The sequence below is a fragment of the Anguilla rostrata genome, chromosome 12 (genome assembly GCF_018555375.3).
Source record: "Anguilla rostrata isolate EN2019 chromosome 12, ASM1855537v3, whole genome shotgun sequence".
NCBI lineage: Eukaryota > Metazoa > Chordata > Actinopteri > Anguilliformes > Anguillidae > Anguilla > Anguilla rostrata.
Window position 1 is genome coordinate 31,219,057 of NC_057944.1, and position 25,401 is coordinate 31,244,457.

Here is a 25,401-nt window from a genome sequence, read left to right on the forward strand (position 1 = left end):
TGAAAGATACAGTAGCCATTCAGTCAGACTTCGACGCACCTGCATAGACAAGTGGTTAAGACTTTTACTTCAACGGTGTCTGTCCTGTCTTGGCTTCGTCTACCGTAGTTCTTGGCTGGATGTTGCCAGAAAATATGGTAGAAAAAAGCCTCTTGGGAATTGTGTGACAATAGTGATCAGCCACATTTTAGTTCCTAATTTAAAATCGCCGTCTTGAAATGTCACAGGCGGGCAAGCAAGAAGACGGCATACTTACACATGTAATAATCTACGCCTCTGAATGTTTCAGCCGTTTCAAATAGAACATCGTCTATATGGGTGAGACTGGAAAACCGTGTCGTAATGAAAATATTCCCTCGAAGGAAACATGGCGCTTCGATTCTGCATTGTGTCTGTCATGGGCGTGTCCTCCCACATGTGTTTTTAATGACGCCGCTGACGCTCTGGTCAGAATTTAGCAAAACCGGTGATCTGTGATCTGATTGGTCGACCAAGTTGTTGTTCCCGCAGTCGACTTTGGTTTGCAGTGGTGACAGCGGCGTTTCGGTGGTTAGACAATGGGAACAATCCAAAATGATTTTTGAGTGACACCCCACACAACGCCTTTGCCATGCTTTTGGATATTGATGTGGATGCTCCGGTCGACCATGGCCGCATTCGAATGTCTGGGTTCGCCTAGCGAAGCAGGGAGGCTCAGCTCCACTACAGAAACCACAGCGGAGAAATGGAAACGGCACATAATCCGCCAGCTAAAACTTCGGGACAGATCTCAGAAGATTATGTTTCAAGATGTTATACTATCATGTATGTTGTCGAATTAATTTTCTGTTATTTAGCAGGTTCATTTCTTAGTTTGCATACTATCTGGCAAGCCTGCAAAGTGTTTATTTTGAATGCTTTGCGAACTCTGCTAACTCATCAAGTGTCTCATCGTCTGGCAGCTAATGCCCGAGTAGCTCATTTTTGCGGGACGCACCGATTGAGCGAAGTCAGCTATCACAGATTGTTTAAAGCGGACCAGGCCATTTGTTTCCCTTTTGTTTGCAAGTCAAATCTTGTATGACAACACGGAAGAATAGTTTCGCTTTGGATTATACATGATTGATGCTCGCTAGCTACCTTTTGGTATGGAGAAAGAAGCAAAGGAGTCCATCCCGGAAATGTATGCGAACTGAAGTTGTGCACACAGTCTTATTCTGGTTTCTCTTTGGTTTGTAGGCTACTCTAGGTTTTTTCCCCAAACGGATACATGTCACACAGTTTGTATTACTTTTCTTGTCGACACATTTACTGGCGCGTTAAAACAAGCGATTAACTAACATAGTAGTACCGCGAATCTAGTCCCAATTCTGATTCTTAGAATTGAGCCAAATATTGACACCGAGGTGTAAATGAAATCTGTCTTTCACAAGTATGTGTAAAACTTGTACGCAAATGTTGCTGTTCGTGTACACGGGGTCTATCCTGCTTGTCTTTTATTTTTCTCCAGATGTAAAGCTCTTGGAGCGTTCACATCAGAAAGCATTAATCGCACAAGGTATTCTGGGATCTGTGGCAAGGTAATTTTAACACTGGTAATGGTTTATGGTGCTTTCACTTTACTACCTAGACACATAGAAAAATAGAAGCACTTCACTCAGGAGGAAAAATTCCAGCCTTGGTGTAAAAAAGAAGAAATGTTGTTTTTTTTGTCCAATAAAACTGACATTAACTATAGACTAGGTAAGAAAGTAATGTTAAGTCAAACTAGGAGGCATGGCAACGAGCTACAACATCACGAAACAACACATTTGGCTTTTACCCTGTGAAGGCTTAAGGCCAAAACACATTTGTTTATCCACAATGACCTAAAAAGGATTAAAGTTAGGATATATACACGTGGAATCATATCGTATATAGGTGTTACATTGCAATTTTAATGTAGCCTACTCTGTTATTGTCCTAGGGATGCACATTTTTAAATCACTTCTCTTTTTGGATCTTACAGGCACCCGTTGCAGCCTTGCAAAGACTCTTTCTCATCTGTGATTTCTCAAGATGCGAATGCAGTACGAGTCCTCAGGAAAACAAGTGGAGATGTATGAGAAGCAGTTTGTACAGTAAATTTAATGGCCTTTGCATCATGTAATGGTATTTTATTTTGAGGCTCAGTCAGCCTTTATTTCAAAGCCGATCGGCTTGAGGAAGGAGCTTTATTTAGATGATACAAAGTTCACTGAAGACCGTAAAGGGGGTGACTAATCACAAGACCGTACATCATCATTTATGAGTCAGTGTTGTAGAAAAACTGAAGCACTTAATCTACCACGTGCTAGATTTACCACAGTCATCCTTGCACTAGATTTACAGCAATCATCAGGTGTTAGTCTGGATACTTTCTGCGTCAATGGAAGTGAATAAGCCCTGATATTGTTGATTTGTACTTCTGCAGAAAATAATTCAGGATTAATGTAACCTTTTTTGGTATGGGTTAGCCATCACTCTTCAGTCTTTTTATTATTATTATTATTATTATTTATTTATTTATTTATTTTTTGTTTATATAAACAGCATCTGGAGAGTGAATCCCTACATTTTTACCACCTTTCTCTGTACTTTCAAAAAGAAGTTCAGTTAGGGTTAGGGTTAGGATGCAGTTCCATATGAAACTGTTGTACCAAACAGGGCTGTTTTTAATCTCTACCTTTGTTCAGAGAGACTTTGCCTTTCCTTGCAGTTGGCTTACCAGGTGGTGGAACTGCAACAGGCGATAAGAATCAAAGACTCTGTACTTGACGAGCAACATGCCAGGTGAGGACTTGTACTCCCGTGAAGTGAACAAAAAGAAAAAGTAAAAAATGCAAAACAATCACGGATGTCTACCATCCATTTTGACATTCAGCTGTTTGTACACGGTCTTAATATTGATCAATCTCCTTGTAGACTGAGATAGATATTGAAAGGAAAAGAGTCAAAAGTGAGCTTCTGTCTCACCTGGGTCACATACATTTGACATCAACCTTCAGATAACTGATAATTCCTGCAGATTACTGACAATTTCAAAAGAAACAACTGTATTCTGTGAATTTGATTTTTAAATTATTGAGGTATCTCCTGGAGTGTTTTTTAATTTTAACAGTTCCTAGAGAGTTACCGGATGATTCACATCTGTATTTGACCCAGTTCTAGTGAATGTAGGTGCAGTAGCTTGTTTCCCTGTGGGCCGCAGTTAAAGAGTTAGCAGTAGCATAGCCAGCTTTGCCTGAATTGCACGTGTCATTCCCCCCTCCCCAAAGGATGTGTGAGGTGAAGAGGCGACTGGGAGCGGTGGAGGCGGAGTTTCTGAGTCTGCAGGCCCGGGTGGAGGAGGTGCGGGAGGGCAACTGCACTCTGAAACGGGAGTACGACTCCCTGCTGGAGAGGCACCACGTGATGGACCAGACCTACCGCGTGGAGAAGGTCCGTGGCTCCGAGCTGCTGGAGGACATGATCCAGAGCAAGCGCCTGGCTGCCGCCAACATGAACAGCAAGAACGAGAAGAGAGTGCGGTGAGTCTGCCTGAGAGACCTAACAAACCGACCTGCCATTGGCCTCTGAAAGGTCAAGGGGGAGGGGCCTGGGTTATAAGTATGTTATTTACCTTTCTGAAAGATCAAGGGGAAGGGGCAGGGGCAATTACGATATTTTGGCATTGGACATTCTGTGAAAAGCTCCAGGAACTCCTCTTACCAGTTGGAAGATATTGCAGTTAGGAAGCAGTGAGGATGGAAGCAGCCCGGGAGCTGTAGGCTCTTTCTAATCACTTATTCTATCCGTGCTTGTCTTCTCGGTCCTCAACTGACCTGGAAATCGGACTTTCCAACCTGTCAAACGCTCCTTGAAGGAGCTAGATGCGAGGAGTTAGGAGGCTCCCGAAGGATACTCGAGCAAGGAAAGACGAGTGCATCCTTTGCGGAAGTATTTTTTTTCGAACGTGTATAAACGATCAACCTGTGGCTCCACTTCTCCCCATCTGCCGCGTCTGTAATTTACGTGGCTTCAAACTGATGCTTGACTGAACAAGGAAAATCCATTTGCCTAATACATGTTTCCTTGATTCCTCCATCCTTGCGTTCTCTATTGGGAGGAGCTAAGGAAGCTCCTCCCAATGCAGGAGAATAAAACGATTTGTATCTCACTTCACAATTTGCACAATTCTTGCGAAAATCGCATGGAAATACTTAAGTAAAGCATCTTGAAGAGGCTTTTAAAGATATTTGAATTTTGAGGATTCAATGGTGCGTTGTTTATTTATTTGTATTTTTGTTATCCATGGGTATATTTTGCATGTACTTTAGGAATTATTTAGCACGTTAGTTGAATGCTTCATTTCATGAACAGCCATCATTTTACATTATTTCTGCTCTGAAATAATACAGCTTTGACAGAACATTTCCAACATTTTCTTGGTTATTATTATTCTTTGAATAACTACACTTAAAGAAGCGACTGTATTATGCTGTGAAAGGTTGGGTAAATCATGGTTGGGTTTGCTGATAGTTCAGTGTTGGTTATGCCCTTCCTCTGAGACGGCCCTTACTTATGCATTTCTTGTGTATCAACTCTCACAGTGCAAGAGAAGCCAGTCTTCAAAAGGAGCTTGAGACGGCCACAAAGAAAGAATTGGACATCGACGTGTAAGTACTGCAGATGTCCTGTTAATGTCTCAAACCTCCATTTTGTTTGATTCACCCTGTGAACAATAACCTCAGAAGGTTTGCGGGTTTGAGTCCCAGTTGGGATACTGCTGCTGTACCCTTGATCAAGTGTGGTTGTGGATAAGATCTCTACTAAATGCTTTAGTGTAAATTTAATGAAAGAGGGGTCAGAGAAACAGAACCGAGTGAACTGTGCCTTCACAAATCAAAGCTGTGTGTATTAGTGAATCTAGGCGGTCTACAGGGAGGTTTTGCCCATTCAGCTTCCAGAGAGAAAACACCTGGGAAACATTCAGGTACCTGAGAGTATCACCTGGGTTGCTCTGGAGAGTATTTGCACCCGTGACAGCTGCTGCAACTGTTTCAGTGTCATGCCCACTCCTGGGAAGCCTCTGGGACTGGGGGCCTTCAGCTACATGATTAATATTTCCTTCTTAACTGGTGCTTTTCACTGATGAGTTGTTGTTCCCGAGGTTGAATGGCACAGAAATAATCCTTTTCGGTTGCCCTCCTCTGTGGATTAGCTGCAGAAGTCTTCAGTTTTAATTGTGCTTTCTGGCTCACATCTGATACAGCAGGCATAGTAAATGGTAAATGGACTGCATTTATATAGCGCTTTTATCCAAAGCGCTTTACAATTGATGCCTCTCATTCGCCGGAGCAGTTAGGGGTTAGGGGTTAGGTGTCTGCCCAGGACCTGTCGACATGCCAGGCAGGGTTTGACGTTAATCTCGACTGCCAGACATCGTCTACTCGAGCTAGCGCATAGTCTTGACCCGATGCTCTATATCTCTGTAGCTTCTGGAAGGGGAAGTTTTCTGTGGTTCATATCTTCCAATATGATTCATTCTAGCAAGTTTTACCAGTGTCCAGTTGTAGGTTGGTAGTTGAGCTGGTGTTACTGACCTCCTCCCACTAGCGCAAGATCATGATTTGTCAAATGAGTAATTGACCTTTGGTTTCTCAGCAAAGTGCATCCTGGGAACTTGGTTCCTCTGCTATGTGTCAACCTGGTCTGACCGATTTAGCACAGTCAGGACCTTAAGAGGTAGAACTACAGCAAGTGGAGAAGTTTCATCGATGGGACATTTGGGCTTGCCGTCACTGTACTGTGTGTCTCTCATTTTTGTCATCGTTTCCAGAGGGTTTGGCTCCGGGGTTCCTACCAAACCAGCATCACCAAAGAGTGGGAGCCCTGAGAATTTGGAGAGATTTCACCGTCGTTTCTTTCGGTAGGGAATCAAAGAACATTCTATTTTTTCAGGTTCACAACAGAATTGTGTAGCTGAAATATAAATTGTCTTAAAACTTGAGCCACACAATATCCTGGAGGCATGCGGCCATAGATTCATCCGTGCTGTAATCTCGGAACCTAGAATCCAGGAATTCTTTTTATCTGTCGGCAAACAATCTTTTTTCCAGGTCAGCCTCCGCTACTTCACCACGGATTCTAGACTCCATTAAAGAGCTCTTTGAGTAAGTTCCTCCACACTGCACCTCTGGTCGTCCCCTCAAAATCACTATGTGAGCTTTACATTCGACTTTAGCTCTCTTTACAAAGACACTAGCGTTTGAAAATGGAACTCGGTGAATGAATCTGATTGGCTGTACCAGGCATTCAGTATTAAGGTGGCCAAGTCCTCCTGCACGTACAGTTTTCTCTTCCATCTTCCGATGTCTGAAGATGGCCACCTCTTGTTTCCAGGACGGTGGTTCCTGAGCTTTATGAGCCCATGACCTTGCAGTTTGGGTGTGCTTCTCTTGGTATTTTTTTTATTGAGAAGAATTTGTCTTGCACTGCTAGTTACTGACGCTGAGTGAACAAAAGAAGTTTGTCAGAATCCACATTCCTGCACAGAGTCTTCCACATTCCTGCACAGAGTCCTCCACATTCCTGCACAGAGTCCTCCACATTCCTGCACAGAGGTCTAGATGCAGAAATATTATGAGTCAAAAGGCTAGACTGATCTTAGTTCAGTTCTCTGAGGCACGGATGTGTGGTTTGTCTTTAGAAAGAAGAGGCGGGGGAACACAGTATCCAGTCTAGAAGAGGACATCTATGCCCCTGTTGGAATATGCGTGGCTGCAAGGATCCCTGCTAAAGCTCTGCACTTCCTGGTAATAAACCGTAATGTCTGAATATGTGTGCTCGTCCTGGTAAAAAACCGTAATGTCAGAATATGTGTGCATGTCCCGGGAAACAGCCATAATTTTCATATGTATGTATGTATGTATGTATGGCTGTCAATTCAGAAGTGTCACCACAATTGGGTGAAATATGCATTTGAAATACTTAAACCTATTAGATGTAAAAATGTGATAACACTTCGCTACATATTTCAACAAAATGTGTTACTGAAAAAAATGATACAGTCATATGAAATAGGAACTTGTTTTCTGAATGCTGACAGAAATTGAATGTTGTTCTCTTTAAATTGCCTGTAGTCGGCAGGAATAGTACTTGGTACCTGAAGGGTGTTTGAGATGAAGTATTTGACCTTGGTTCTGGCTGTCATTCTTCCCGTGTCATGATGAACGTGCGCATAGTTGTAATTCCACTATCAGTTCTGAACAGAGACGTCGGTATGTTCACAAGCTGCAGTTCTGAAATGGTAAAACCTGAACTGCATTTTAACGGGTTAACGATGGTCATGGGAAGTGCTGAACCGTAACTAACAAACGTCACTTTCCGGCGGCGGATTGTGAAGTGTCCGTTACTCTGTCACACTCCTCATTGGCTGACTCGACAGAATTGCAGCACATCGACAGTGATGGGGGGGGGAGTCAGGGAAAGGAATACAGTGAATCATGGCATGTTGTTATGAAAAGGCAGCATTTGTGGGGCGTGGTGATTTAACTGCCTTGAGATCAGTGTTTTTGACAGCCCATCCTCCCCCCCCCCCTCCCGCCCTGTTTTGCACAAAGCACTGTCTCTGTTTTCCTAACAAAGCTGCTCTCTGGCGCAGAGCATGCTGGGAGATTTCCCTTTGAATACCTCAGAGAAGCCACAGAGAACCATGGCGATCGGTGATAGGTTGGTTTCAGCATAGAACTTCCTTGTTTAAAAAAAAAAAAAAAGAGACACTTGTTTTACATACTTTGTGGCTTGGTATTTAAAAAACACCAAACCCAGCAGCATGGGTTTCAGGAAATGGGTCTTTTTCTTTCATGCCTTATTTCTTATTTGTTTTTTTATTTTGAAGTTTATATAGATTTCTCTTAATAATAATAATAATAATAATAATAATAGTGGTAGTACCAGTAGTAGTAATAATAGTAGTGAAAATATTAGTGGTAATGATACTAGTACTACTATTACTACAACTACTACTACTAATATCAACAACATTAATAATAATAATAACAGTAATAATAATAATAGCAGCTGTAATTGGTTACAGTAAGAAAATTCCCCTATCCAGTGCAATATGCAGAGACCTTTAGCCCATGCATGTCACATCACATGCAATGTAAGCAGTATGTACAAAATGGGAAGTTACATTGTGAAAATCCACAAAGCACAAGCTGTTTGGTGCCATTAGATACTGAAGTCCAAAACGTTATTCTTGCAAAATAGTTCTCGTGATCGCCTAGTTTTAGTCCCCAGATAAACAATGTTGATGATTCCTGGATCTAATAGTTTACAATAATCCCCATTGCACAGTAGTTAGCCTCAAACCTGAAAACTGCCATTGGTACCTTTCAAAGGAATGTTCTAGGTGACAGAATGAGCAATTGGTGTTTCAGACAAGAATTTGGTTCCTGTCTCTATGAACAGAATATTATTAGCAGACCTGGGTAAATTATTAAAATAATGAAAACACTACCTAAATTTCTGCAGATTACTGAAAAATTAAAAAGAAGAATTTAATTCCAATTCCATAAAGATATTGCCGCAATAAATGTTATCTCTCTGCGTGTAGATAAAGCCAGTTTTGTTCACGTCTTTAATTGCCTCTCTGTGTGATGGTTAAGCATCGCTGGGCAAAGCAAACCGTGTTACTTTGTTCGGATTTGGCCGCTCTCCCTCCTGTGTCGTTTCGGACTATCTGAACTGGGTTCCTTGCTCTTCTGTGTGGCGTTGAGCATCGATGAAGAGGATGAGAGTGATGTGATGGCCCTGTTCTTACATGCGGTCATAAGGCTCATGCTCAAGCCCATTATATAGACAGGGGGCAGATTCTACACCATGGTGCTTATTTGAATCGAAATAATTCGGCCACCGTTGCCCACCCCAACTTCTCACAACAACGCCTGAATTTCTGCATGGATTTCATATGGGGATGTCCAATTGGGGGAAGAAAAAATAATAATAAAATCTAACCAAAATTAGATTAATTAATTTCTTGTGCTTTTCACAGTTTGAACATTATCATTGTCTCTGTCTTCCCCAAGGACGCACATGAACTGGGCATCAATGCAGTCCGCTTCAGCTCCAGCTCGAACCTGCTGGCTACAGGAGGCACTGACAGAGTGATTAAGCTCTGGGATGTCACTGCAGGTACTCTCTATAACAGGGATGGGCAGTTCCTGTGATGTCACTGCAGGTGCTCTCTGTAACAGTGGTGGGCAGTTCCTGTGATGTCACTGCAGGTGCTGTCTGTTACAGGGATGGGCAGTTCCTGTGATGTCACTGCAGGTGCTCTGTGTTACAGGGGAGGGCAGTTTCTGTGATGTCACTGCAGGTGCTGTCTATAACAGGGGTGGGCCGCTCCTGTGATATCACTGCAGGTACTCTCTATAACGGGTGGGCAGTTCCTGTGATATCACTGCAGGTACTCTCTATAACGGGTGGGCAGTTCCTGTGATGTCACTGCAGGTAGTTTTTGACATATCAAGCAATTGCGACAGTTGCACATGTTATTCCAATCATTTCTCACTGCTACACATGTGATCTATTAATTTAATTAATGTTTTTTTTATACTCTTCCACTGATTTATTCTGCTTCCTGTGAAAAACACCCAGCCTTAATCATGTATTCCCAAAGAGTACAGCCTTTCCCCAGCAGATGGCAGTATGGCCTTTTACAGGGATATCAAACTCCAGTCCTGGAGAGCCAGAGTTTCTCCAGGTTTCTAGAGCCCCATTTTACACCTGGTCACGTGACCTGCATCTAGATTGCATCCGGATAAGATTTAGCTCCATTGCATTTACACTTTGTATTCAGTTGTGTCTGTGGTTAGCTGGATTGAAATCCGATTTCTGTTTTTCACCTACAATGCAAAACCCTGACAACCCACTTCCTGTTTTGTACCGCCCACCTCTTGGTTTTAATGGTGAAGCTACCTGTGTTCTGCTTTGGGGGAAGAGCTACATCGGGTGACGTTATACTTTGGGAGGATTTTTGGTTGTTGTGTGCGTCTTGGAAAATCTGACACATTTAGACTTGTGTAACATTGGTCTCGATTGCGTCTCAGACCACCTCCTGAAGTGGTTTAGGCGATCGGATTTTAATCTGTTCTTAACGCGTCTCAAGTGCATTTACACTTGCATTTTTTATGTGGATAATACCAATCCAGATATATTCTAGATGATCAAGATGCGAGAATTGGCCAGGTGTAAGTGGGGCCAATGGTTTCTTTATCCATCAGCAGCCAATTTAGGCCTTGACTTCAGTTCTTATGCGCTGGACCACAACAGAAACAAGCACGCATTGAGGCTATCGGTAATTGAGGTGGATTTTAATATGTCCAGTTTTCACCTCTTATTTCATTGCTAAGTAGTCATGCAGAATGATTTCATTTCCACCCTCACACAAAATTTGAGATTCTGATTTGGTGGATTTTAAAAGTTCTCTTATGGTGTAATGCATACACCGTGGATGTAGAGCCACAAACAGAATTCTATTTTTGAAATATCTTGCTCTTTGCTGGACATGGTTTATATTTTGCAATTCTTCAGTACTTAAAAGCAGTGTACCTATAGTTGCCGCTCTTGCATCTAATATGTTACTTAACGGTATCTTGTTTGCGTAATGATACTTACGATTGGTTGTGATGCTGAGATGCTGATAACCCATTTTGTATGCGTGCATTGTGAATCCTAGCATGTTTTCTTCCTTGGCGACAGGCATGCTGTACAACAGAGGCTCACTTGATGGCAGCAACGAGGGAATAACGAGCATAGAATTCGACCCGACCGTAAGTACAAGCCGTTTCAAAGGCACCTACCTGCCTGCCCACTTGTTTGATGCTGTGAATGTTATTGCATTGGAGGTTAATTAGTAAGGAAACATCAATTCAGTACCTCAGGGTAGGCGTGGCCTAATATTTGCCTGCCGTTCGTTTGTACGCGTGAAGGCAACTTGCCACTGCTTTAACCGCTGCAAGGATTTGTTCGGGAAGTCAAATGTTTTAACGCGGGGGTGTACGCTGTTGTTTTCATTTTGTTTCTTAAATCAGGGGACCAAGATTTTAGCGGCGTCGTATGACAAGTCGGCCCTGTATTGGAGCCTGGATGACTGCGCGCCCAAGGTAGGCACCGCTGCTGCTGTTCCAGGCACGTCCCTCGTCAAGCCGTCGGAGAACGGGGCCGCGGCTAAGAGTGACGGCGTGCAGGGCTCCCACTGATTGGGCTGGGACGTCTCCGAAAATTCATGGATGACGTAGCTACCGCCAGTAGTAACAGTCAGGGGAAACGGGACGGAATGAATAGATTTGAAATGAAATGAAAGGGAAAGTTTTTTCAGTGAGCAGCCACTTTCTTGTGCACTAGCTTGATGTCACTCATTACGAAGTCTTGCAGCAACACAAACTGTGTTTCAGTGATCATATGATATCAAACTGTAAATGTTACTGCAGAAAATTCTCATGCCAGTTTGAACAGTCAGAAAACTGGGTAAACGCCAGTCATAACCCCAGAGCTACTCTCGAAAGGGAGATAACAGCTTTTGAGATTGGTTTCCTACAGTCTGATTGGCTCCACAATGTTGTGGCCAGCGTTCTCTTGTAGATCATTGGTTGACTTGGCTGGTTTTGATTCTGCCCCCCCCCTTGGGTCCCACCTACACAAGGTCATGATTAATCAGTGGCTCAGAACACTCTGAGTCTCCTTCTTGTATAAAAAAACAACCCTTCTGAAAATTCCAGCTAAGACCGGCTGGGATTCTAAGCTGGTTTCAGATGATTTAGGCTGTTTTGACACTTGTAGCTGGTCTGTGGCTGGTGAAAGCTTGTCTCTAGCTATGGACAGAGCTGGTCAAAGCTGGTTAAGCTGGTAGAGTAAGCTGTTAATGAAACTAGTCAACTAGCTGACTCTATAGGCTGGTTAGGTGAAAAGCTGGTTGACCAGCTTAAAGTGTCAGAAACACAGCTTAAACCAGCTGGACCAGTTTAGACTGGTTTAAACTGGAATTATCAGCAGAGAATTCTGTCACACTTGCATGCGCGTATGCCCAGGCTGAATGTCTTGTCTGTGTCCTGCAGTTCACCTTGACTGGCCACTCCCGCAAAGTCACAGCGGCCAAGTTTAAGTGCAGCCTACGGCAGGTGGTGACAGGAAGTGCTGACAGAACCGTCAAGGTTTGGGATCTCCAACGCGCGGCCTGTGAGTCAAAGCCAGAGTCTTCCTCATGTCTCCCTTTCTGTGAGGAAGGTTATTCACATAAGAGACTTTCCTGTGTGTTTTATCTGCCTTAAAACATTTCACAGCTGGGCTTCTCAACCCTGGTCTTGGTGATCTGCTGTGCTGTAGGTTTTGATTTCAGCCCTAAAAAAGAACACCTCATTTAATAGCTAGAGCAGGGCTGCCCAACCCTGTTTCTGGAGATCTATCGTCCTGACGGTATTCATTTAAACCCAAATTTGGCACACCTGATTTTACTAATTAGGAGCTTAATGAGATCTCTAGCTGTTTAATGATGTGTGCTTTGTTTGGGTTGGAGTAAAAACATACATGACTGTAGATCTCCAGGACCAGGGTTGGGCAGCCCTGGTCTTGATAAAGTAGCACTTTAATAAGTTAAAAATAGGTCATGGACTGCCTACTTGATCCTCTGACTTCTCACGTCAAATTTGTGCTACACATTTAACACCTTCAGTGTTCTGAAATGATGGAGCAAAAATTAATGCCAAACAAAGTTTGAATCTCTTCTCAATCCTGTGTTCATATTTTATTGCATACTGCCATAAAACATTCTGTATGCTCTTCCCAAAATAATAAAAACAAAATCAATGCACAAACGTACTTTAGTCGAACTGAATTAGTAATGAAATCAATTTCATGTGTGTTAAATGAAATAGTTTACTGGTGATAAATCTGTACGAGTTCAGGCATTCTGCCATGGTATTGAGAGAGACATCCAGGACAGGACAGTCTTTACCCAGAAGTCATTTCAGGCACATTACCCACAGTTGTCCACCCAACCCTTTATCTGTCATCAAGTTTTGCCATGCAGCAGAAGTGGGTTTTTTTACTTCCTGCGTGTGGTTTTTATTTCTTGTTTAAATTCTGCTCTCTTCTGCATTTTATTATTGTTCGATACTGAGCGTGAGAGTCCTTCCTGCTTTTATCGGCCCTGTTGGTTGGTTGTGCTGGCATCAGAAGTGTTTTCATGTTCTGATAAACGGTATTTAAATGTGCCTCATGCGATGGCTCTTAGAGCATTGTGTGTTACCCCCGTGTTGAATATATGATTGATCGGCAGGAGCACACGCTATGTGTGGGTCAGATGCAGAACGTTCCATTATGGCGGACTTGTGTGAGATGGCTGTGCGGTGCATCTGCATGTGAGGCCCAGTCCGTGGTACCTGGGACCTCTGGAGTCTCTGGAGCCGTTCTGTGGACCAGTCGTTTAGAAGCGCTCTCTCCCCCCCCCCGCAGGCATCCAGACCATCGACGTTCTGTCGTACTGCAGTGACGTGGTCTGCTCGGAGTATTTCATCATCAGCGGGCACTACGACAGGAAGATCCGCTTCTGGGACAGCAGGTAACAGGACCTCCAGTCGTGCATCGTAGGGAGCTAAGCAGGACGTTGGTCAAAATAAATAAATAAATGAAAGTGTATGGTTGAGGTGTAGGATACTTTTGTGCGTGGTACAGGGAACATAAGAATACATAATGACAAGAGGAGGCCATTCAGCCCATGTAAGTTCGTGATTTGCCTACGGTCTGGAGAGCATCCAGCACAGCATCATACCTGGACTTCAACAGAGGGTCTGCATGACCTGGCGAGCTCTTCCATGCATCGATTAACTCTCCATGTAAAATTTCAGTGTAGAATCAACCTTAAACTAATTTCCACCTTGACTTACTGGCAGAGCTCAACTTGGAAAAACATTTCTAATTAACTTTTTTGGTCCCTTTCGTGATTTTTAAAGGCTTGTCCAAATCTCCCTTTGTCTACTTTTGCCAAACCAGAAGTGATTAGGAGATGTAAACCCTCCAGAAACGGTGTGTATTTAAAATGGCCGTCTCTGTGAGGAGAGCATCAGCACTGTGTAATGAGAGCCAGAGGAAGAGCACTTTCCAAGCGCGATAATGCCTTCGGAATTAGATTTGTTCCAGTCTTTACTCACATTTCATTGGCGGCACACATGTAGCCCTGAATTAAAAAAAAAAAAAGCCTTTGCAAACGTGCTTTGTTCCAAGACTTCAGTACATAACAGACCACTACAATGTGTTCAGTCTGTAGAGAAGCGTGCAGAACCATTTCCACAGATACTCGGATCCCAAATGTGTGTGAAAGCGCTGAAGCAGAAGCGATTTGCTGTGAAATGCAAATGTTGCGAGGTCTTTAAGACAGTTTGCACGCGCTCAGAGTATTCGTATAAATTTCACCCCCACTGTTTCTGACTCGCTGTTTGGAAATGGTGCCTATGAATTTGCATGTAGATTCCGACAGTGTGCGGATGCCGACTCCCTGCGTTTATTCATAAACTGAGGCTATTCGGCAGCCATTTTGGTTACTGATGGTGTACTTCATTTATCTGTGAATGTGATCATTCTGGTCTGGTGCCGTAAGGTGAGTCACAGCAGCTGATGGTTACACCCCGGGCCATGAAACCAACTGAAGTGTGTATGTGTGTGTGTGTGTGTGTGTAAGTATGTGTGTGTGTGTGTGTGTGTTTACGTGTGTGTGAGAGAGAGACCGAGACGGAGAGAGAGAGAGCTGTAGAAAGGCAGGGGTAGTCGCCTCTTATGCACTCTTGAATTGAATCTGGAGCTGCAGCCTGGCTCATTCTCTCTCGGCTGTCGCCTAGCAACAGTTGGCCCACATAATTAACTCTGCTTTTCCCTGTAATGGGATTTCCTCCATCCTGAATTTCAAAATTTCAGCAAGATAATCTACGCAATTATTTATTTACGATTGGCTTATTAATTTCTTCTTCACATTCTCAGAGCCATTCTGATCAATTCCTCAGGATTTTTTTTTTCTTGATAGTAGACCCTTAGAATCCAGCCACTGAGTATGCTGGTTTCCCTACACTCCTGCATCTCCTGCTATGAATACTACTGGAATTAAAACGGATAAATGGACTGAAATGTACCTTTTGAAACCAACCATGCAGGTTATGTGTGTGTAGTTTTACATACTCAGTGTGGCTGTGTGTGTGTAGCTGTATTGTACATGCTCAGTGTAGCTGTGTGTGTAGTTGTACATACTCAGTGTAACTGTGTGGTCTGTCCCTCTGTCCTCAGGGCAGCGAGCTGCACACAGGAAGTTCCTCTGCAGGGGAAGGTGACATCACTGGACATCTGCCCCGACCACCGGCAGCTCCTCAGCTGCTCCCGAGACGAGAGCCTGCAGGTGGTGGATCTGAGGATGAGCAACTCCAGGAGGACCTACAGGTAGAGCTGTTCCAGGGGGTCCATCAGTCAAACTGTTCCCCTTCAAACAGAGATCCGGGGCTATGGTTCCTAGATCTTAAATGTAATGATCTTTATTACCGTTTATACATTATAGTGCATGGCATTCACACATCTTGTCCAGTGAGACTTGTGCAGATTACATTTTTACGAACAATCCATTTGTGCAGCTGGATATTTTCGGAAGCAGTTCAAGTTAAGCACATGTTTAGCCTACATTGGAACCATGGAATGACTTTTGTCTGTCTGGATCATTATTCTTTTTGCTTAAAGGTTTTATGGTTTCACACACTAATGAAATGCATTTAAATTGTTACATTTCTGCTTCTCATAGAGCCGATGGTTTCAAGTGTGGATGCGACAGTACCAAGGCCATCTTCAGGTGAGCCAACTCAAACGAAGAAGGCAATTTATGCTGCCATTACCAATTTCTGGGCTAGCTTCATCCAAAAATAATTCTCCCAGAATGCAGTGCATGGCTTTTCCCATGTGGTGTGGTGAAGACCAAGAGAAATGCACTATGGGAGTCTTCTGTAAGCTAAACAGGAAGAGTGTGTGGTTGCGATGCACAATAGTAAGCACTACATATTTTAAGAAATGTGGTATGGGTAACTCTGCTTGAAAAACACGTCTCATCACATATCCCTTCATATGTGAGTATATGGGGAAGTCCCGCCCCCCCTGTGTGCTGTTGACTCGAATGCTTTTGGACCGAATGCTTTTGGCATCCGACTGACGCACTGGAGTGATGCGCTGAGCACGTTTCCCAGAATGTCATGTGGGGTTTAGCATTTGCGTTTTTGTGAGACTAAATAGCCCTTTGAGCCGAAGAGCTGGAGGCCCTGGAGTAATGGCAGCTGGTGGGAGGGATGTGTGCTGTTTAGCATCACAGTTTTCTCACTGCATTTTTCCAAGAATCATTTTGTTTTCTTTCGCTCTGGGGCGTTTTTTTGACTACGTTAAAAATGGGCAGAGGCAGGGAAAGACGCGTTCTTCCCGGACTGTAGGTCTCTGGTCACAGCGAAAGCACTGTAAAGCCAAAAGAGGCTTTCATTTGAGGCTTCTCAGTGATTTAGTCCTGACTGAAAATGCATGAAACATTAATGCAAATTATGTGTGCGGTTACAAGAGCAGATTAGCTTTTTCCATGTAGACCATTCAAATGTGTGCAGAGCAGAAATGACATCATGTTAAACAGTCACTTTAATTTTACAGTTAATTTCTGAACAGTGAGTCTCGCTATCCTTGAGCATGAAGTGCTTAATGCATGGAATACATGTTTCTGGGTGGGGAAACTACTAGTTTAAATGCATTTATGGGATGGCTTCTCTTGAAGGAGAGGTATTTATTTAATTTTTATTTTTAATTTTATTATTTTGTTTGCATATTAAGCATTTAGCGGCCACTAGAGTCTAGAGTAACTTATGTATTTATGTTCTTGCTGTCAGTATCGATATGTATCTTGGCAGTGGAGGTAAGAAAAGGGAAGCAGTTTCTGAAGATGAGGTCTTCTGGTGTAGCTTACCAGTTTCATTAGCGGGCCTCAGAGGAGCCTGTGTGTGCTACAGTACCTGTGAGCGTTCTGTTCCAGAGGGGCCTGTGTGAGCTGCTTAGTACAGCACCTGTGAGCGTTCTGTTCCAGAGGAGCCTATGTCAGCTGCTTAGGACAGCACCTGTGAGCGTTCTGTTCCAGAGTTAGTGACCTCATTTACAAGGGGAATAGCCAGGTTTATGGAGCAGCTGTTGCTAACCGATGTAATTTTCTTTTGTTAAATACGCAGTCTGGCCTCTCAAAGCTGCAGAAGTATTTGGAAGTGTTGGCTAGTGTTTTCCCGTGCTTGTACTTGACTTGAGTTCCGGTTCTGCCTTTTTCCTCGCCCTGCCGAACCTCTGTGCGTGACCGAAACCTGACTGTAATTCCGAGCAACGTTCTTTCATTTGGATCCAAAAGTTTCCCGTCTGCCCACAGGGCAGACTGAGCTCCCCGTCCCCAGAGAGGCTGAAAATCCACCCATTTGCCATCATTAGGAGGAAATGAGGAGTCCGTGGCTCGTCCGGGATGTAAACACCGGGTCCCTTCGCAGTGGGCGTTGTTTTTTACGCACTTCACTTGCCAGAAATGTCCCTCGAAATCTCCTGCGCTCTGAATAGAGTCCTCGTCTCCAAGTTCAACAAATACTTTTGCGCAATAGGTCTTAATAATAATCCAAACAGATGCTAAGAACTCATCCCACAAAAACAGGCATTTTATGCTCACAGAATGGTCGTGTCTGGTTGCAGGGGGAAAGAAAAACTCTGTTATTATGCTACAGAAAACCTGAATCATTCGACCATGTCATCAGAGTCAGGGTTGGCCCGTCCCTACAGTGGACCATGCATTTCCTCCTACTCTGCGTGGTCTAGCAAATAGTTCTTTTTACTGCATAATTAAGAGTATTTAGCAATTTTGTTCTCACCAGTTTATTTGCTTAGTCCAGTGTCTCATTCAGAGGATACGTGTGTTGTTTATGTACATTGATTGCAGGAGGTAAATGGTGAGTTCAGATGGGCTGCATAGCCTGTTCTCATCATTCATTATGCTATGTCTCTCTGTTCTATATTATATTGATTATCTACCAGTTAATAGTTCACTTTCTAAAATGATGCAGAAGGTCAGAAACAAAATGTGGTACAGCTTCAAAAGTTTCACGATTTACATAGTGGGGGGAAAAAGAACCCTTACATCTCCATTATTGCCGTTTTAAAAAACCAAACATTTTCCTTTATGTATGGGGAGGGTAACGGCTGTCTCTTCTCGTGTTCCAGCCCCGATGGAAACTATCTCGCCGCGGGTTCAGCAGACGGTGCTGTCTACGTCTGGAACGTCAACTCTGGCAACCTGGAGACCTGCTTGCCTGGCATGCACAGGTAACGTACCTGTCCTGTTCAGTGTGTGATGTCGTTGTTTACCTGTCCTGTTCAGTGTGTGATGTCACTGTTTACCTGATCCTGTTCAGTGTGTGATGTCAGTGTTTGCCTGTCCTGTTCAGTGTATGATGTCTTTGTTTACCTGTCCTGTTCAGTGTGTGATGTCACTGTTTGCCTGATCCTGTTCAGTGTGTGATGTCATTGTTTACCTGCTCCTGTTCAGTGTGTGATGTCCCTGTTTGCCTGTCCTGTTCAGTGTTTGATGTCACTGTTTACCTGGTCCTGTTCAGTATTTGATGTCACTGTTTACCTGTCCTATTCAGTGTGTGATGTCACTGTTTACCTGCTCCTGTTCAATGTGTGATGTCACTGTTTACCTGATCCTGTTCAGTGTGTGATTTCACTGTTTACCTGGTGCTGTTTTATGTGCGATGTCACTGTATACTAGTCCTGTTTGGTGTGACATCACTGCACAGCCAGAGGGATGGCCCCAGCTGTTCGTTGCTGGCGGTAATAGATGTTAGCGGTTTGTCCTTAGCGTTTTACAGTCTGTCCTCCAGCAGTGATGAAATGTCGGGTCCCCTGGGCCTGCAGTCTCCCTTTGACGTCAGCCGCCGCCCCCGCCCATCTTTGGCCTGGCTGCAGTCGCAGTGTGCGCTGATCGCGGCTAAACCACGCGTCAGTTGAAGCAGAAGATGTTCACGCTCAGTAGTCCCGTGGGTTCAGTAGAAGGGAGAATTTGTTCCAAGCGGTCCCCCAAGTTCACACTGTACCCAATAACTCTGCAAGCTTAACTCGCAAACAAGCTGCAGCACATTTTGGGCAAGTTTATTTGTTTTTGGGTTTTGTAAGTGGTCACGATGGACTTCATTAGGCATCTTGCCATTCGTCATGCGTGGACTGAATTTTGATTTTGTCGGCAAACATGGCTTTATGGAAATACGTGTTTAAAACACTGTAACTCTGAAAACGCTTATACAGAGAATATTCATGAAAACATGTAGCTGTCCAAAATATACAATCATACAAAAGGAGAAATTTGTTGTTAATTTCTGCAGACAGGGTTAATATGTGCATTTATGTACATATGTGTATGTTATGCTGTGGTGTGATGAATCCTTTGCATTAGATGTGACCAAAGCTCTCTGTCTTGTATTTATGTGTCTCTGTACGTATGTGTATGTTATGCTGTGGTGTGATGAATCCTTTGCGTTAGATGTGACCAAAGCTCTCTCTCTTGTATTTATATGTCTCTGTACGTATGTGTATGTTATGCTGTGGTGTGATGAATCCTTTGCGTTAGATGTGACCAAAGCTCTCTGTCTTGTATTTATGTGTCTCTGTACGTATGTGTATGTTATGCTGTGGTGTGATGGATCCTTGCATTAGATGTGACTGAAGCTCTCTGTCCTGCAGTTCCTCGGTCAATGCTTTGTCCTGGTCCGCCTCTGGGCAGTACGTGGTGAGCGTGGACAAGAGCCGACGGGCCGTCCTGTGGAGCGACTTCTGAGGGAAGGCCCCGCTATTTCGGAGTGCACAGGAGACCCCTGTGTTACGGTAACCCGCCCACTGGCATGGTTAAAAATGAAGAAAAAAAAAAGGTTTCGAGCCCAACTCCATGCAGGGAAGTGTGGGTGGGGTCACCTGGTTCTCCTCGGACTCAAACGGCCTGGCGTTTCTCCTCCCCTGTTTTGGTGGGCGTGTGTGGACCACCTCCAGACTGCTGATTGGCTGCCTTTTTAGGGATTTGTTTTTGTATTTGTGTTTGTTTTGTTAATAATATGTAGTATGTAAGTATAGGGGACAGGTTATAAGCCGCCAGTAAACGGGTTTGTTTTCTTTCTGATCCTAAGCTTTCTGAATGTAGGTTTCCCGCTCAAACGGGAGAGTCTACCTTGCCTTCCTTCCATTGTCGTTCCGTGGACCGGCAGTTGGTGCCGTGTGTGGCGTGAGTGGTGGCATGGCATTTACCCAGAGTGCTTCATCAGTCTTCCTGTGGGGTATCGTGGGGTGTGGATCACAGCCCTGTTAGCCCTAACCATAGCTCTTAGTGACTCGCAGCCATAGCTTGGAGGAGTGGGTAAACCTGGTTCTGTTAAGGCTCTAAATCACCTAATCTGGACCTGGGACACAAGCTTTGAAAGAATGTGGATGGCAAAACATGCACAACCCAGCATAATTTATGTTTTATTTTGTCTTTGGTTTGCATTATAGGCATTCAGCATATGCTCTTATCCAGTGCGATTTGCACATTTTACACAGAATACATTCATACAGCTGAATATTTACTGAAGCTTTTCAGGTGCAGTACCCAGCTCAAGTGTACAACTGCAGTGTCTTACCTGGGAATCAAACCTGCAATCGCTGTGCTACAAGCCCAGTTCTATAGTTTCCCCCCCCCCCCTTCACTGTGTTTTCTGTGAGAGTGAGATGATGTTTATTGTTTTTATTGTTGTTGTCGTTCCTACATCACCTGTTTTGGGGCTGATGCACAGCTAGCTAGACTGAATGAATCCTTTGAAATACGATTTCCAAAACGTTCGTTTTTGTTGTAAGCACGGAAGGCCCCTGGCACAAAGGGAACAGCTGATTTGGCAGTGTCCGATATCACTGCGGTTTTGCGAGGGAAATGTGTCAACACTGCGGTGACCTTATTTTTCCTTTAACCCACTAAGTGCAATGTTTCAGTGTGTCTTTCAGGTATGAATTCACAATAAGAGCTGCACACATTCCAAAATGCATAACCTGAGCAGGAGAACAAAAAGCGGTGGTGTTTGAGAAGCAATAATAATAAAAAATAAAAAAAGAAGTAACACTCACCCACATTTATGATTCCTACCATCTAAAGCGTGGGATTGCAAGCCAGGGTGATGCATCATCAGATCACACTGCCCTGTACATGACAGTATCAGAGATCACACTGCCCTGTGTATGTGCAGTGTCAGATATCATGTACTGTACATACACTTGTACTGTCAGGAGATGGGGAGACGTGCACAAGCCTTGGCTCAGTGAACAAACCCCTGTACCCATGCTAATGTACCCACGGTAACCCAGTCCTTAAAAAAAACTAAATAAAGAAGGGAAGCCTCTTCTGTTTTGTAAAGGAAACAGACGTGGCGAAAGCCAGTGGCTATTGTAAGCTTTCACCTTTGTTGAGTCTATGCCCTGCGCACAGCCAGAGCGAGCAAGGGAGAGAGAGGGCACTTGAATTAGGTTAACTATCTCACATGCACAAAGCTCTTTTCTGTGTGGCGGGGTGGGGCGGGGCAGGGCAGGGGTGGAAGATGAGGCGGGGGGAACGAGCGGTTTAAAAATTGATGAAAGGAAGAGCGGTCGACCCCTCCATCTCCGCCCTCCATTTCCGTTCTGTCGTACGATGTTCTCTCGCCTAATTTGCACTTCAAAGAGCTTCGGTTTTTTTTGTGTCCTTTTTTTTTTTTTTTTGCAGTTCCTTTTTTATAATGACACATTTGCACATTCTGCTTGCTGGAATTGTAAAGTAATATTGGCACTTTGGATAAAACATTAAACATTAACATTAAAAGATTTTTAATGCTGACGTGGACTATTTAAAACCGTGTTACTGTTTTAATTTAATTTGTTTGCCTGAATGTCTGCATTTAGCCTTGTTGATGATCAGTCGTCCTTAGCATGTTGGCGTTTAACTGTGGGCTACCTGCTTAAGCTCAGCTTAAAGAATAAAAACTGCTCCTGAGATGAATGAAACATGGAACAGCCCATTGGGCATCTGCATGGTCACTTAATCAGTCATTGATCAATCAATCAATCAGTCAATCAATCAGTTTATGTGATTTAAGTCATCATCTGGAGCTTCCGCCCCTACACCAGGAGCCCCCCCCCCCGGTCGTGGAGAGTCACAGGATTTGCTTTGGTCCCCAAACCTGGTACTAGAGCGCCACCGGGCTTTCTGGGGTCCCCAAACCTGTGGCTGTCCCAGACCAGGGTCGGGAACCCCCTGTGGCTGTCCCAGACCAGGGTCGGGAACCCCCTGTGCTGTCTTCCGCTTGTTTAGCACAGTGCCAGTCGTTGCCTGATAATATATATTTCAGACTTCCCCACGCTGAAGGCGGAATGCATTGATTTCACATTTGGCCACTCTGACAGCTCTTTCTGTGAAATCATCAATGGCTCCAATTTTGTGTTGCTGTGATATTTATCTTTGCCAAGAGAGCCATTTGCCTGTGCACAACAGAGCGTTTTTAATTGAAGTGTAAATGTCTTTCTGCACTATGCAATAGCTGTGTTCTAAAGGGATCATAGACTTTATGCAAATTGAGTTTAAATCATGCTTCAAAGTGCCTCCTTAGCGCTTGTTTTTTTTATTTTTATTTTTTTATTTTATTAAAATTGCGGTGTAGTAATTGTGGATAGACCACATTATCTTCATAAAAAAGAAAAAGATCAAAAGGCCATGCTTAATTTGTGTACTTCATGAATTACGTGGTGCATTTGTAACCGCGTCGCTCTCTGACTCATGCAAGTTAACTGTCTTAGGTAGTGCTTGATTCCAAACATAATGACATTTTGGAGTTCCGTAGTGGTGTGATGTTTAGGGGGAGGTCTGGGGGTGTGTACATGCAGTAAAAACACAGACCTTGAGACCTTGGGTACATTCCTTGTCTGATTACTTTTTTCATTACAATGAAAATTACAGTTTCAAGTATTTGTTGCAACCTTTCAATTTTATGAGGTTGCAACAGACATTTTATTTTGTTTTAAAAACGGTGAAATTCTTGTTTTTATTTCAGTGTAGCCCTTTGAGTTGGTTTACAGTGAAATAGGTTTACAACGAGTTAAAATGAATGTGTCGTTCTGAATCAAAATTGTATAATATTTGTAATACTAATATTCAGAAGTGTTATGACTCCAATTTTTATCTTTTTTTAAAGTGTTCATGAGAGAATGTATCCCTTGAAATAAAAATGAGGGGTTCGGGTTAGCTCAGGGTTAGGATGGCTCATCCTTAAGGCAGTTCAGGGATGAGCCCCACGGTCCTGGATGGAATCCCGCCGCCGACTGAGGCTAACAGCTACGCAGGGTGACGCGCCCCCCTGGTGGAGTTCGGGAGGGTTCAGCTGAGATCCACGTCTCGTTGCTCTCTAGTGACCCCCCCTGGTCGATCCAGCACCCGCGATCTGCTGGCTGAGGGTGAAGCTACACGTCCTCCGGTGGGATCGCCTGGCATCGCTCTCGCCTCCCACAGTCGGCCGCTTGTGGGCGATTACAGTTTTAAACGGGGGGGCGCAGGGGCCACCTCCCCTTCCCTTAAGTGGCTTTTGTCGCTTGCCAGGCCGCCATTGTAAATAAGAATTTGTTCTTAATGACTTGTCTGGTGAAATAAAGGTGAAATAAAAAAAAATAAAAAAGAGGCAACAATATACACGTCAGATCTTTGATCTGATTGGTTATTGCACTATTTTCCCCATCCTTTTGCTTGCTTCACCGGCTTTCCTCGTGTTGCCAGCTATCCCAGCATGCCTTGTGAACACAAAAAATCGCTTCTCATTGAAAAAGAATGGAGAGAAATTTGCTTCCAGTCGGAGGATGTGTGGCTTCACCCTAAGGTTGCAGGTGAAGAACCTTCCTCTTACCCCTCTCTGGGTGAGCTTGGCCTGTGGGCTGTGGTGTGAAAAGAAGAAGCTGGTCCCACATTCTCTGGGTGAGAGTGTGTGTGTGTCTACACTCCCATTTGGGCATTCCTAATCGGAGAGAACATGGGAGTAAAGCATAAAATAAGAAATGTGGGATGCCTTAGAAAAACTGTCTCATGATAAAAACCTGTAATTCATAACCTTGAAATAGGAACATTGTCTTTTTTATTGTGCCATTGTTTCTGGACTTGGCAACTTGCTTTTGCCATTTTTCATTTTAAGGGAAATGTTTTTGGAGGGAAAGGATGACCTTTTGTGACCTTTGTTTTTTTATTTTTAAATGCCATAGGTTTTCTAATGGGGTTCTCTGTACTGACTACATAATAATTCATTTGTAATGCTTCCTTTTATTTGTGTTTTGTGGTGGTTGTGGAATGTAACAAACCATTGTTAAAATAAATGTACTGTAGCTGGGATTACATTGAAGGAATGACACAAGTTTTTTGCTGAAATAAAATCCTTTGTGTCCATTTGTCTTATTTTCTCATTTTTCTTATGTGAGAAACTCAAACTTGTCTTTTAAAGGTATGTGTTTATGGCGTGAAGTCCTACATACACTTCAATATCACACACATCTCAGAAATGCCATCTTTGATCTGGGCTTATGGACTCTCAGCAATTATAATGCTTAAACAACTGTAAGTCTAGATAGGAGAGAATTTTCAATTGCACACTAAACATGTAAATTTCCAACACTGCCTCTTCAGGATAACCTCTTAATTCATTGGTTAAATGTAAGAGATAATTGTGAGCGATGAGTTGTCTGGCACCAGTAATTGCTCATATGTTTGTAGTAACATTGTTTCCCTGGAAAGTGTAATTTCCTGCTGAATCTCATTATAGCATTGTGTAATGAAGCGGGGTCAGTGGACAGCTTGTAATCCAGTAAAATTGACTGTATCAGTGATGGCATACAGTACCACGCCATGTTGTTTACAGAGAAAATTATGACATGGAACAATAAGCGGTTTGTTATTTGTTGATGTTCTCAGGGGACGACCAGGAACAGTAACAGTTTAGGAAAAGGGATCGGTTGCGTGTGACTGTGGAATGATGACAGTATAATGACTGCTGTGACATGTCATGAGTTTTATTTTTATTTTATTTTTTTGGAGGATGAGTAAAAGGGATGTATATACGCGCTTCCCTCAGCCAAGCCCATGAACAGCAGCTTGCAGTTCTGGAACAATGTGTGGTGTGTTCCCCCCAGATCTCATTTCCCATAATGCCGACCTTCGGTGTGGGAGGCATTGAATGTGTCAGCTTTCACGTCTGCTGTCGGTTTGGGGACAGGGGGTGTGTACGGTTCGGACCCACTGTCTCCATCTCCAGCTCT

General features: G+C 43.6%; 1 protein-coding gene across 3 annotated transcripts; it reads left to right on the forward strand.

Annotated features, from left to right (window-relative positions):
• The first annotated feature begins 471 nt into the window (after window positions 1-471).
• Window positions 472-24,535, forward strand: LOC135235661 (protein Atg16l2). Of its 3 annotated transcripts, none has more exons than XM_064301395.1 (18): window positions 472-804; window positions 1,490-1,559; window positions 1,988-2,078; window positions 2,717-2,790; window positions 3,276-3,527; window positions 4,590-4,655; window positions 5,819-5,908; window positions 6,099-6,152; window positions 6,689-6,794; window positions 9,072-9,177; window positions 10,747-10,817; window positions 11,079-11,150; window positions 12,102-12,222; window positions 13,498-13,603; window positions 15,316-15,465; window positions 15,818-15,865; window positions 18,289-18,390; window positions 19,807-24,535. In XM_064301395.1, the coding sequence occupies exons 1-18, from the start codon at window positions 627-629 to the stop codon at window positions 19,898-19,900; spliced, it is 1,851 nt and encodes a 616-aa protein (XP_064157465.1). In that variant the 5' UTR covers window positions 472-626; the 3' UTR covers window positions 19,901-24,535. The 3 variants fall into 3 exon arrangements, with proteins under 3 accessions (XP_064157465.1, XP_064157467.1, XP_064157468.1); XM_064301398.1 differs by lacking the exon at window positions 472-804 and adding an exon at window positions 826-1,162; XM_064301397.1 differs by lacking the exon at window positions 6,099-6,152.
• The last annotated feature ends 866 nt before the right edge of the window (window positions 24,536-25,401 follow it).